Source organism: Impatiens glandulifera, chromosome 3, assembly GCF_907164915.1.
Source record: "Impatiens glandulifera chromosome 3, dImpGla2.1, whole genome shotgun sequence".
NCBI classification, from domain to species: Eukaryota; Viridiplantae; Streptophyta; class Magnoliopsida; order Ericales; family Balsaminaceae; genus Impatiens; species Impatiens glandulifera.
In genome coordinates, this window is record NC_061864.1 from 63,056,730 (window position 1) to 63,071,367 (window position 14,638).

Sequence of the window (14,638 nt, forward strand, 5' to 3'; positions counted from 1 at the left end):
TGGAACGGCGTCATCATCATATCAGGTTTGATTTATAATAAAACATACACACTTCGATCAATCGCAATCTTTTCTTCGCCTCGCAATGGTTTTGTATTTTTAGTTATGTTTTTCTTTAGTATGAAGGGGCAGTACAAGAAGGGGGTAGAGGCCCTAGTATATGGGATACATATGTTCACAAGTATCCAGGTACTACTATATGTTAGTTTTTATTTTTTATTCAATGAATTCTTGGTCATTTGATTTAAAGTTCGAAATGAATAAATATAATGACAAAAGTAAGTAACTTAAGACGAAGTTTACATACCAAACACGAAGTCGTTCGACTAGTTGAACCAATAACCAAACAAGGCAAATGTTTGTTACTTAATTTTTTTTAACAGGTTAATATTTGATGGAATCTAACACCATTTCTACAAAGAAATCAAAACACTATTTAAATCTGTTTAAAAATAATAATTGTCAATATAATTACTATTTACATTATGTATGACAGGTAAAATAGTAGATGGTAAAAATGGAGATATAGCAGTTGATTCATATCATCGCTATAAGGTATTATATTGGGCACAATCATTATCATATTTTATTATCTTGATCATGAATTGAAAATGAATATATTTATTAAAAATTATAAGAAAATATGAATCATAATTTTTTTTAAATATTATATCAAATAAAGTAAAAATTACACTATAATAATATAAAATAAATTTTATTTTATAAGAGTTTTATATTTATTTTTCTTCGTAATAATATAAGATTTTAAATATATAACTATAAAAAAAATACAATATTTATTTATTAACTTGGCTTGGCTGGCCTAATATGTGGTGAAATATATTTATATACTATAAATGTTTTATTTATACATTTCTTAATTTATTTAATTAAAGATTATAGTCATTCTAGGCAGGCTTAGAGAAAGGTGTTACAAGACAAATTGTTGGTCAGTACAGTTTTTTAATAAAATATCTTATTTTAATATTTAATATTTCAGCTTAATTATTTTATTATAAAATAAAATATTATAAAATTATTATTTTTAAATAAGATTAATTATAGTATAATAAAATAATTAAGTTAAAATGTTACTTAAATCCGTCTGATTGACCACCCTACTTTAAGTTCAGTGAAAAAGTATAAAAATTTATTTTAAAATGTAATTAAGTTTAAGTTTCACATTTAGACTATTTAAAAATAATTATTATTATATTCTAAGTTGTGTTAAATTTTTTTCAATCACAACTTTTCAATATTTAGCAAATAAATAAAATTGGGAATGGAACATTAAAATATATTATTTCCAAGATTTTGATATTTGAAATTATATATATATGTGTGTTTCAGGAAGATGTCAAAATTATGAAAGACATGGGATTAGATGCTTACAGATTTTCGATATCATGGTCCAGAATATTGCCTAGTAAGATATTTATTTAGTTTATTTTTTCACATTTATATTTTATCCATTTTTTTTCTTTTAATTATATATATATATATATATTATTATTATTATATAACCTATAATATTCTATAATAGATCCTATAATATTTAAATTCTTGAATTGTAGGTGGAAAATTAAACGGCGGTTTAAACATGGAGGGTATTCAATATTATAATAACCTTTTAACTGAGTTATTTGATAAAGGTAATTGTCATTTTTATTTTATTTTATTAATCTGTTTCTTTATATTATGATTGACTACTTCTAACATGATAAAGAAAAAACATTCTTTATTATGGTAAAATAATGACAATCATTAGTGTTCTTAAGAGACTTCTAAAGATTAGATATACCCTAGTTAATTCAAAGTTATTTTACTATAGTAAAAGATCAATAACCACGACATATATTGACATCGTTAAAACCTTATACGATGATATATAATTACCATCATTAAATAAAATCTTAAAAACGTACCATACATTTTTCTAATACACGACAATATATATTTTCCCACATTAATACTCAAATTCTAATAATTTTACCGCTGATATTGATAGCTATTTTACACATTAAATTACTATCATGAATCACTTCATTGTAGGTTTAGTACCCTTTGTCACTTTGTTCCATTGGGATCTTCCTCAAGCTTTAGAAGATGAATATGGTGGATTCTTAAGCCCTAATATTGTGTAAGTAACTACTTCACATATCACTAATGTAATTAATGTTGGTGTTGTAATTCTTAGTTTTGATATTGTTTTCGAAGTAAATCATTTTTGATATATGTCTTAATTAGAGTTTCATTTATATATTTTTGATCAATTTTAATAAATTTATTATTATTAATTTTAAATACTAATAAAAACATAATAACTTTTTCCAAATCATAACATTATAAGTATACTAGTTAGAGATGAGGCCCTTGGTTGCTTCTTTTCAACCATTATAGTTTACCACACTAAAACTTGGATTTTGGCTCGTTATGTTATTTCTTATTTTTCGAGATCATTCTTTAAAAAAACATTCAGATTATCATTGATTTATCGAACTTTTAAGAGAAAATATCTCTCAATTTTTAAGACAGTCCCTTCTTTATCATCAAGGGCAGAGTTATCACAAGCATTTAAATCGCAATAATTTTACATTCAAAATTATTTTGTTTATATATACTAATGATATAAAAAGGTTAAGTAATATTGGTAAGCACATATAACACTAGGAGAAATAAGGGTTTTTTTACTAGTGTAATGTCAAATTAAGAATATTATACAAATGTTACAGGACAGATTTCCAAGACTATGCTGATATTTGTTTTCGAGAATTTGGAGACCGGGTAAAGTATTGGATCACACTTAACGAGCCATGGTCATATAGTTATGCTGGTTATGCAACCGGAAATTTAGCACCAGGGCGTTGTTCGCCTTCGATATATATAAATTGCACTGGTGGGGATTCTTCAACCGAGCCTTATTTAGTAACGCACCACCAACTATTGGCTCATGCAGCAGCAGTAGAGTTATATCGAGATAAATATCAGGTTCGATATTGTTTATTTCTTTTTACATCTTTATTATAGATTTTCACCATCCAATATTTTTTGTTAAAGGCACATCAGAAGGGTAAGATTGGTATTACACTAGTAGCCCAATGGACTGTTCCTTACTCAGAATCAAGGCATGATCAAAATGCCGCATTAAGATATCTTGATTTCATGGTTGGATGGTGAGTGAATTACTATTATTATATGATCATACTTTTTTTCGGCAATTTTGCATTACGAATAAATTAATTACAGGTTTGTGGATCCGTTAACTAGCGGTGTCTATCCACGAACAATGCGATTTCTTGTTGGCCAAAGACTTCCCAATTTCACAAAAGAACAATCTGATATGCTAAAAGGATCGTTTGATTTTCTTGGATTGAATTATTACACAGCTAACTACGCAAGAGATGTAGGCAACCATAAGCATAATGTTCATCCGAGCTATTTATCCGATCCTCTCGTAAACCTTCTAAGTAAGTATCGACTTAATTATTGAATTGTTAAATTAAATATCGTTTAAATGTTAATACAAATATTGAGCAACTAGAAAAAAAAAAACAATTTAGTCACATTTTTTAATTGTTTTAGCAATTATTTGCATCTTATGATAAATTATATTAATTTACTTATTAATTTATGGGTTGTTTGTCCAGCTAAACGCAATGGGAAATTAATTGGTCCACAGGTAAGAAATCTTGAACATTGATAACCTAAAAGCTTGTTTGGAGGAGATTAATTAATTATTCTCAAAATTATTTAAGAAAAATAAAATATTATTTAATTTTGTTTATGTTGAATCTGTCATTATTGAACAAATATAAATGAAATGTTAATTTAAGGAGGAAAATAGTGACAGAAAGGCAATACTATTGCTCAATTTACCGTCGCTAAGATAATAACGATGGAAATTTGACCCCTAGTACTTGTTATTGCTTCCGAAAAATTAATAAATATTTGTTAAAATTACTTTCTATTTGGATTAAACGAAGGAAAAGAAAATTAATTTTATCGCTTAGATAGAAATGAGTGCAAATTTATTATGTGATTAGATTTATTTGGTTGGTTTTAACCTCAAATGTGTTGTAGGCTGCTTCGAGTTGGCTCTTTGTGTATCCACGAGGAATTCGGGACATTCTTCTCTATGTGAAAAACAAGTATAACAATCCACTCATTTACATCACTGAAAATGGTAATATCCTTCTTTGAATGTACTTTGTATCATTTGAAAGAATATTAATTAAACTAAAATAAGGTAAAAATGAAAAATTAGATCCATTTAATCATATTTTCACCCATTTCCATTATTTTCATACATAAGTAAGAAAATATCAATTGAAATAATTGCAAACTTTCTAGATATCTAATTTACAAAGAAAAAATTCCCTTTGTTAATACAAAGTAGAGAATTCCTTATTAACACAAGACACGTTTTATAGTAGAAATGCTCATGATGCGTTGTGATATCGAGATTAAGAAAATCCAATGCTCGCATGTTGAAAGTCATTGTATACTCATTTGTTTTATGATCACACTTATTTAGTTTAACAAATAAACTATAAATTTTGTAGTGTTATATGTATATCATCCTTATAAAATAAATTCTATGACAAATAATCATATTAATATCCTTGATGAATCAGGAGTGGATGAGGTAAATAATGGTACTCTTTCTTTAGAAGAGGCCTTAGTTGATAACATGAGGATTGATTATTATTATCAACATCTCTTGTTCCTCAACCAAGCTATCGAGTAAGTATTTATGTCCTTCAACAATCAATTAAGCGGTTGGATGTGTTCTTTTTCTTTTCATGAACTTGACATTTTGATGGTTAACTAGGGATGGTGTAAATGTGAAGGGTTATTTTGCATGGTCGTTGTTGGATAATTTTGAATGGAGTTCAGGTTATACGGTTCGATTTGGAATCTATTTTATAGACTATAAGGATGGATTGAAAAGACATCCAAAACGTTCTGCTCAATGGTTCAAGAATTTTCTTGGAGGAAAGAAGAAGATGTGAAAGGTACAACATATGAAGAATAGAGTGGACAATGTTGCTTAATTACTAGCTACTAGCTATTCAATAAAAATTGTCACTCTTATAAATGTTGTTTTTTTAAATGTATTTAATATCAAGAATTGATAATTTTGTTGGAATTAATGATGTAAATGGAGATATGCAAAAGTTGGTGTGTTATATATATAAAATCAAAGTAGTAGCATATACAAAAACAAAATAAAATGTGGTGTTTAAGATAATTGTTGACTATTATTCGACATTATTTCTTTGATGAAAACTAAGGCCACTTTTTGAATTCATGTAGGTGTTAAGAATGGGACATATATGTAATAGTTCTGAAAAAAAAATATAAAGCATGCCTCTTATTCAATCGAAACGAAAAACAAAATCAAGATTAGAATCACCATAAGTTTATATTAAAAGAAAAAAATGTATCATATATGGATACCCATTTGCTAAGTTTATTGTTGATTCAAGGTATTTCCTTTCATTGTCATGATTAGGCTTAGGATGATAGGTGAAATGATGACCAGGCTAGACCATCATTTCAGAATTTGAATCATCCAATTTTGTTAAGGAAAGAGCAGTTCCATTTTTTAAAAATCAATGATTATGGCTAATGTTTATTCAGTTGACGCGTTCTTCAAACGTTCCGTCAGCAATTAACGTATGTTCAAGTGTTAGCCTTGTGGTTTGTCACTCTACTGAGACGCATAAGCGCGCTGCTTTCGTTGCAACGAGCGACACGGTAAACTAGCGTCCGTCGGATGATACCTGAGTGTTCATTCGATGGTCTGACCTCACAATTTTGGTTTCACTCGATCACATTTCATTTTAAGCATTAAGGACTTGTCTAAATTCAAATTCTTTTATTCTTATTTTATTTTAATCTACAAAATACATAAAATTTATTTTGTCAATTTTATTTATTTATTTTTGTGTATTTTAAGGCTCTTTAAATAATTATTTTGATATTCAAATGACTATAACATTTTTCTCAAATAATTATTTAATTTATTTGAACCATTTTAAATATTAATTTGAGATTTAAAGAATACAATATTTTTCTCAAATAATTATTTAATTTATTTGAGTCAATTTAAAGATTAATTTGGAATTTAATGAATATAACATTTTCTCCAAATTATTTAATTAATTTATTTTGACCTTTCTTAAAATTAATATGATATTACTTAATAAAAAAAAGTGTCCCAAATAATTATTTAATTTAGTTTTTACCTTTATTTGAATTACTTTGAATTTATGGATAGCATTTATTCAAAATAAATTTTATTTTATAAATGAGAGAGTTTGAAAGTTAGTGTTTACCATAATATTAATAAATTTTATTTAGAGTTAGGTCATTTTTTTTTTTAAATAATTCAGTGTCATTTCATTAAAAAAAAAAACTTAAATATGGATAACAAGCATAAGTTCAAAATCAAGCTAGACAAGTTCTAACTTTGATTTTTTTAGAAAGACATCCAAACGGAAAAATTCAACCCAAATTAAAAACAACGTAAATTCAAATAGTGAAAACATATTGCATCTTAAATCGTAAAGTATGAATGATCTTTGTGACTGTCCATTAATGAAGATGCCAAACATTTAGTAAAATCTGGCTTAAATATGCGTTGTCCCGTGGCTAAGATGGAGCGAGGATCAAATTCTACTTTTCGTTGAATAAATTGGGTCCATTTTTCGCCAAAATGACGCTTCCATTCTTCTTGAGTCACATAGTGTGGAAAATATTGTTTGTGCTCGATTCCTGCATCGTCACAAAATTTCAATATTTGATTGTTCTGATTGCTTAAAAATTCAAGAGATTGTGTTTCATCTCCATTGTTGAATGCGGATCTCAAGAATGCCACGAGGTAGAACACGTCCTCATTGGGCAAGACCATCGATGTTCTCTTGTCCCACCTATAGATAATATTGATTATAAGAAACTAGCAATAAGAAAGTATTATACATAAAATTTAGATTCCAATTTTTCTATTTCAAAATTTTAGTGTGTTTAGAAAATTTTTAGAATTCATTAATTCGAAGACAAAAATTGGAATTGAAATTAACATTATACAATTTTTAGAGTTCATTATTCTTTTATGTCTCCAAAGAGGGGACAAATAGTTAAAGAAGCAATCGGTTGGACCCATTTTCTTGATTTTTTTTTTATTTTTTCAACAACAAAAAATCAATTTTTTATTTGAATTCTTCTATTTTGAGCTATTGTTTTGGGGCAGCCCTGAAAATTAGTGTTAAAATAAATAAATTATGACTCCACTCTAAACTTGATGTGTTTCAAATAAAACAATATGAATTTTAATATATTATAATATGCATATTATATAAGAATATAATTTTATGTATGAAATTATCTTATCTGAAAATTTGGCATAAGACAAAAATGATAATTATGTATGAAATATAATATATTTTAATTAATAATGGAATGATATATAGATTAATTTCTAAAAATAATTAAATTGAGTTCAAGAAGCTTACTTGTCCTTATTCATGGGATATATGAGAATAGGTCCATTGGAGTTATTTCCCAAAATGCCCTTGAAAACTCCATTATCAAAATCACCAATCTTTGATTTTGGTACAAATATGTTTAGCCAAGGATGGGGTACATCCCATAAGCCCATGGACCGGAGTTTCAACTCTGACTTATGAACCCGGTCCAAGAAATCTATGTAATCCAGTTCCATTGTAAAAATAGTGTCTGGTATAAAGTTTAATTTCTTCATCAACTCATCCACTTCCTGCCAATAATATAATAATGTTGTTTATAAATAATATATTTGAAAATAATTAATTACTCAAAAATTTAAATGAGATTATGATCACAATTGTACATTTATATATACTAAATGGGGGTAAAATATCACATAATGTTTTTTTATAATAATAAAAATATAATTTTTAGATAAAAAAAAATCAAAATCCTTGAATGAAAATTAAATCGTAATATTTAGTTGATTGTGAATCACTATTGATATATGACTTATTTAGTGGATTAAAATGATTTATTACTTAATTTAATATATAATAAATTATTTAATATAAATTGATGTAATAACAAATATTTAACTATTAAATATTTTTAGATAAGTGAAATATATATTAAAACTAAAAGAAATTAAAATATTTATCTTATTTTAAATGAGAAAAAAAAAGGTTAAATACAATTATTTTAAAAATAAAATACCAAAAGATTAATTTATCCTTATAAAAAGCTAAATACAATTACTTTAAATAGGTTGGAAGTTAGTCTAATCTTCCGGCCCAAGAGTCTAGGGGGACCCACCACCAATATTCACTAAAAACAAACTTATTAATATTTATTTATTTTTTAGACCTAACCAAAGTATTTTATTTATTTATATATTTATAAATTTTAAAAACAAACTATTTGTTATAATATATTTAAGACCTTATATAGGATTGTTTAATGTTTTTTAATATAATAGATTTAGTTAATAAGGTAGCCATAATATATTATGGTCAACTTCATAATATATTATGGTCAACTTTCGTAGACGTTTTAAGTAGATATCAACATTTTTTAATTTTATTCTCGAAACAATTATTTGTATGTAATCTTTTTAAATTTTAGTTTGACGAAAGTATGAAAAAACATCTTTTATATAACCTTTTTTACAACATTTTTTTCTTTTATAAAGGAATCTATGAAATGGAATAAATTAAAACATATAAACCACAAATCAAGAGTAAATAACTACATACCTGATCCACAATATCTATATCGTTATCATTGTAGTTCTTAGTGAGCTCAAGGCAATACAAGACACCAACATTAGCTTTAGCTTTGATGGAGATAATGTCGAAAGAATTGCTTGAAGAGAAAAAGGAGGATCTCCAATTATTTATGACAGTTTGATCAACAATGACGAAACCCTCAACATAGTCAAACTTCTTATAATTAGACTCGAGGGAGATGAGATACTCTTGATCATGGGTAAAAACAGAGAAATCTGAATATAAAACCCTAATCCACCTCACCTGTAAAAAAAAAATATTAAAAGAACAAATTAAAATAGCTTGAATTTGTTCCAAAAGAGATAGAATATCGATACCCTTTGGGGTGCAGGTTGAAGTGAAATCCGAGCTCGAGTGATGATCCCAAACTGACCAAGACCACCAAGAACCGCATGAAAAAGTTCTGAATTTATCTCTTCCGAACATGTCAATAACTCGCCCTTACCTGTAATAGTTGAGATTTAAAAAAGACATTTTAGTAATATATATGATACACAACCTTTCAATTGAAATATAAATGTAGTTTTATTATGTTGTAATTTATCACTAATCTAATCACAACTTAAATTCTTTCGGTTGTTAGTTTTGTTTACAATTTTGTTTTGGTTTTTGTGGAGTTGTAAATTAACAGAAAAATAGTTTCATTTAAAATAAATAGTCATTAAAACAAAAGAAAAATGAAAATGAATAATATATATAAGAAGATCCGATGAGTCCATTTTGTTTGAATTAAAATTGTGTGAGAATTCTACTTTCAATACTACAATAATTCATATTCAATTTATATGTCAGAAAAAACTATAGAAATTATTATTAAGTTTTAATTCTTATATTTAAAATATATATATATATATAATAAAAACAATTTAAATATATAATATCTAAAAGAATAATTATAATATTTATAAGATCATGCAAAATAAAAAAAAATAAAAATAAAAATAACATAGTAAAGCTCAAACAAAAAGAAAGATTATCAGCAGAATTTAATATATTTTCTAAATCATACATTTTCTATTATAATTTATATTTTATAATAATTTCTAACTATGACCATAACATTCCTTTTTAATATTCTAATCACATTAATTTTTTTTTAAAAAATACACAACTAAAATCCCCAAAATAACCACCCAGAGTAATAATATAGAATAATATCGCTCATAATTTTTTCTGATTATATATTTTTAACATATATTTATTTATAAATGGTCTTGTTTGACCCAATATTAGACTAGTTAGGTTGTCACTTATACTCAGTCACACAAATACCCAAAATCAAATAATTAAAAATTAAAAGGACAAGTTTGATTCCTAGTCATGTAGAACCATCGTTTTTTTTACAAACAAACAAAAATTGAGGTGAACTTAAAATATATTTAAAAAATATAAGTATTAAACTGTTCAGAATTGAGTAGATTTTTTAATAAAAAAAACATTACTGAATTAAAAAAATAATAATAAATTTATCTTGTTGACTTAACAAAGATCCCACTAATTATGATTTTCAAGGTTTTAACAACTTCTTTTTCAAATAATCTCCAACTTTCATTACCCAAATCAAATATTATCCGGCCATAAGTCCAACTAGACCCGAAATTACCCGGAATCAAAAAACTAACAAAATACCCTAACCGATCTGTTCGGTTCCTTCGGGTACCCGACCCGTCGGGGCTAAAATGCCATGCCTAGTTGAACAATCTCCTTCGTTAAGTTTTTTAACATAAAAGTATGTAACTTAGCGTTTTAAGCTTAGAAAAAACGATTCATTTAACTGAAATTAGGGCTAGAAAAAGAGAATCAAAACAAACCTGTAACAACATCGAGCTCAAGAACATTGCTTATTTGTGGCCCAAAACTAAATGCTTGGCCACTAATTCCTCCATTTGAAAGTGTTCCTCCTACCGTCAAATACAAATAATCCGTCCAAGATTTCGGAGCAAGTCCATACCCATCAACACAAAACATCAAAACATCAATCCACATTTGACCCCCCCAAACATCCACAAACATAAATTCCTCCGAAACCTCCGGCGCCGGCGTCATCCCCGCCGCCGCCGGTGCCGCCATATCAACAACAACACCATCCTCCGTCATCGCCTGTCCGTTAATAGAATGACCATGACCACGAGCAGATACAGTGAACCCGTCAGCCGATTCGTAAGCCGCTTTCACTATTCTCGCCACGTCAGTGGCGGAAGACGGGTGGAGAACAGCCATTGGTTGGATTGATGTCATGCCGCCGAAATCAGTTGAAACTGATTTAACGGCGGCCGCGGCGGCGGTGGCGGTTAGGGATCCGTCAATACCGAGGCAAAGAAGGTCAGAGTGGTTTGTTGTTAGGGCGTTTGTAATTGATACGATAATGAAGAATGATAATAATAATAATAAAATATTCTGTTTAGCCATTTGTTGATGAATTGAATGTTTTATTGAGAAATGAGCTTTTATTTATAGAAAAAGAATTGAGTGTAGGCGTAGGATAAGAATGTGTACTTGCGTGCTAACGTAAGCTGCTACGATTGCGGTTTAAGGATTAAACTGCCTTGATTATCGTTTGATGTTTAGTTATTTGGGGATGATAAACTGTTTTTTTTTATAAAAAAAATCTAGTTTTTGGTGTAAAAGATTTAAAAATTCATTTTTAAAATGGTTATTTACTTAATAATTTCTAAATAACAGTAAAATAAAATTATAAAATATTTTAATAACAAGATATTTTGATATTTTATATATTTGATTATTGTGCAAATTTGGGAGAAAATGACGTGTCAAACATTAATAGCTGTAAAAATGATAAAAGATGAAAAGAGATAACAGAAGAGAGAGAAATTGTTATTTTTTCGACGAATCAGATCTCGCCACATCATTTTCTCTCAAATTTCATCTCTCAATAATTTGTCGGATGATTAATGTGTGATTTGATTGTTAGAATAAGAGTGATATATGATTTGTTTTCTTTTGATTTAAAAAAAAAAACTCAATTAAAACTAATTTTCCAAACAATCACTTTTTAACAACTTCATTACTCATTTCATTAACAAAAATATTAAAATACTATCTATTTTAAATTGTTATTTTTATTTTATTTTTATATATTAATACATTTTTAAGTCTTTTTATCAAAAATAATAATTATCTTCTTAAAATTATTAACATTTTTTTTCTCTTTCTAGATTTTTAAAAAAACAACAAAGCAGAGAAAGAATTTATAAAAATATTAAGTAAAATAAAAAAATAAAAAATAACCTAAAGATCAAACGAGTTCCAAAGAGGAAACAAACTGTTAGGTACACTGTATTCTAGACAATTTTTTTATTTATTTGAAAAGTGAGTGATAAAATTTATATTTTATTGAAAAATTAATAACAATTTATCAATTTATTATTAATAGATAATCAATATAAAGGAGAATTCACACTAACCACTTATTAATAATATAACTATAAAATTTTCAATTATTAGGATATATATACTCATTTGTTAAGTAATATTCTTTTATTAAAAATGTCAATTTTATACACAAAATTGAAGGGAAAATAAATATGTGATTTTTAAGCTATAAATTTTTATCTATATATACAAATTTATAAAATGTGTAAAATTTATTATTTAAAAAAAATTAAATGATTTGACAATTGTGTTACATAATTGTCAATTTTCTTTTTAATACAAGTAAACAGTTTTATATTGAAAGAGAAAAAGCAATCAATATGTAAGTGTACAACAACCAAACAACTTATTAAGCACTAATTATGATTTTATAATATATATTTACTATTTTATTTCATAATTTTTTTTAAATAATTTTTTTTAATTATGATTTAATTTTAATATTTTCTAATAAAATTAATAATTCTAATATATATATATATATATATAATCTGTTTATAGTTTTTTTTAAACTAGGCATTTATTTTTATTTTTCTGTTAAGTTTTTTTTATATAATTTTTTTATATAATATATTTAATTTTGAATAACTATTTAAACATTTATATAATCATATAATTTTATGTACAAAATTGGAGGAGATTTCTTTATTAAGTTATAATATTATATCAATATATAAACTTACAAAATTCATGTCAAATTTATACTTTTAACAAACAAAAAAATAATATATATATATATATATATATATATATATATATTAATGATTTGGAAATTATAATATTATTATTATTTTTTAATCTCCATGATCAGTTTTATATTGAAAAAGAAAAAAACAATCAAAATACAACTATACAAGTCTACAACAACCAAACAATAGTGAACTACGTCTTTACACACTAATTATATTTTATAATACATATTTACTATTTTAATTAATAATTTATTTTAAAATAATAAATAATGGAATAATTTAATTATTAATAAAAGTGAAGCAGGTGCAATCTTCACTCAAATACGTTTCTTCAACTCAAAAAAAAATCTATGATATTTTTGAGTTTCAATTTTTTTTTTATCCAAATAAGATATAATAATATAATATTAATATTATATTTAGTAAAAAATCTAATTCAGTAACAAATAACCATCATACAACTCTTTGTACTTTATAAACTGTATTCTAGACAATTTTTTGTTTATTGGAAAGTGAGTGATAAAATTTACATTTTTATTGAAAATATTAATAAGAATAAAACATATTTTAGTTTTATCAATTTATTAATATAGAGAATCAAACTGAATATCTAATATAAAGGAGAATTCACACTAACCACTAATTAGTAATATAACTATTTTTTTTTTTATTTCTTAGGATATATATACTCATTTGTTAAATAATAATCTTTTAGGAAAATATCAATTTTATACACAAAATTGTACTAAGTTGAGAATTGTTTAATTATCAATTTTCTTTTTTAATTCAAATAAATAGTTTTATATTGAAAGAGAAAAAGTAATCAGAATGCAAGTTTACAAATTACAACCACCAAACAGATGAATGAAGTGTTACGTCCTTACACACACTAAATTATAATTTTATAATATATATTTACTATTTTAATTTAATAATTTATTTTAAAATAATAAAATAATTTAATTATGATTTAATTTTAATATTTTATAATAAAATTAATAATTCTAATATATACAATTTGTTTATAGTTTTTTTTTATTTTTAAACCAGACATTTATTTTCATTTTTCTATTAAGTTTTTATTTAAATATTTTTTTATAATATATTTAATTTTGAATAACTATTTAAATATTTATATTACATATAATTTTATGCACAAAGTTGAAATAGATTTCATATTTGTTTAATAAGCTATAAAATTCCATTTTTATATAAACTTACAAAATTAGTGTTAGTGTCAAATTTATACTTTTAACAATATATATATATATATATATATATATATATATATATATATATATATATATATAAATTATTGTTTGGCAATAATAATATTATTATTTTTCTTTTTAATCTCCATGAGCAGTTTTACATTAAAAAATAAAAAATCAATCAAAATACAAGTCTACAACAACCAAACCATTGAACTACTAGTCTTTACACACTAATTATATTTTATAATACAGATTTACTATTTTAATTTAATGATTTATTTTAAAATAATAAATAATGAAATAATTCAATTATGATTTAATTTTAATATTTTATTATAAAATTAATAATTATAATATATATAATAATATGTTTATAGTTTATAGTTTATTTTTTTAATTTTTAAACAATGCTTTTATTATTATTTATTATTATTATTTTTATAATATATTTAATTTAAAATAACTATTTAAATATTTATATCATCATACAATTCTATGCACAAAATTTAAGAAGATTTCATATTTGTTTATTATCTATCTA

At 24.8% G+C, this 14,638-nt stretch overlaps 2 protein-coding genes across 2 annotated transcripts; one reads left to right on the top strand and one right to left on the bottom strand.

Annotated features, from left to right (window-relative positions):
• Positions 1-1,350: 1,350 nt before the first annotated feature.
• On the top strand, positions 1,351-5,012 carry LOC124930596 (beta-glucosidase 12-like). Its single transcript, XM_047470927.1, has 10 exons — positions 1,351-1,426; positions 1,575-1,652; positions 2,053-2,140; positions 2,733-2,988; positions 3,058-3,173; positions 3,247-3,467; positions 3,648-3,679; positions 4,081-4,183; positions 4,635-4,743; positions 4,832-5,012. The coding sequence occupies exons 1-10, from the start codon at positions 1,366-1,368 to the stop codon at positions 5,010-5,012; spliced, it is 1,245 nt and encodes a 414-aa protein (XP_047326883.1). The 5' UTR covers positions 1,351-1,365.
• A 1,550-nt stretch (positions 5,013-6,562) lies between these two features.
• On the bottom strand, positions 6,563-11,207 carry LOC124930597 (cytokinin dehydrogenase 5-like). The gene is made up of 5 exons (XM_047470928.1): positions 10,610-11,207; positions 9,116-9,243; positions 8,766-9,041; positions 7,518-7,780; positions 6,563-6,935 (listed from the first exon to the last, which is right to left on the bottom strand). The coding sequence occupies exons 1-5, from the start codon at positions 11,205-11,207 to the stop codon at positions 6,563-6,565; spliced, it is 1,638 nt and encodes a 545-aa protein (XP_047326884.1).
• Between the last annotated feature and the right edge of the window lie 3,431 nt (positions 11,208-14,638).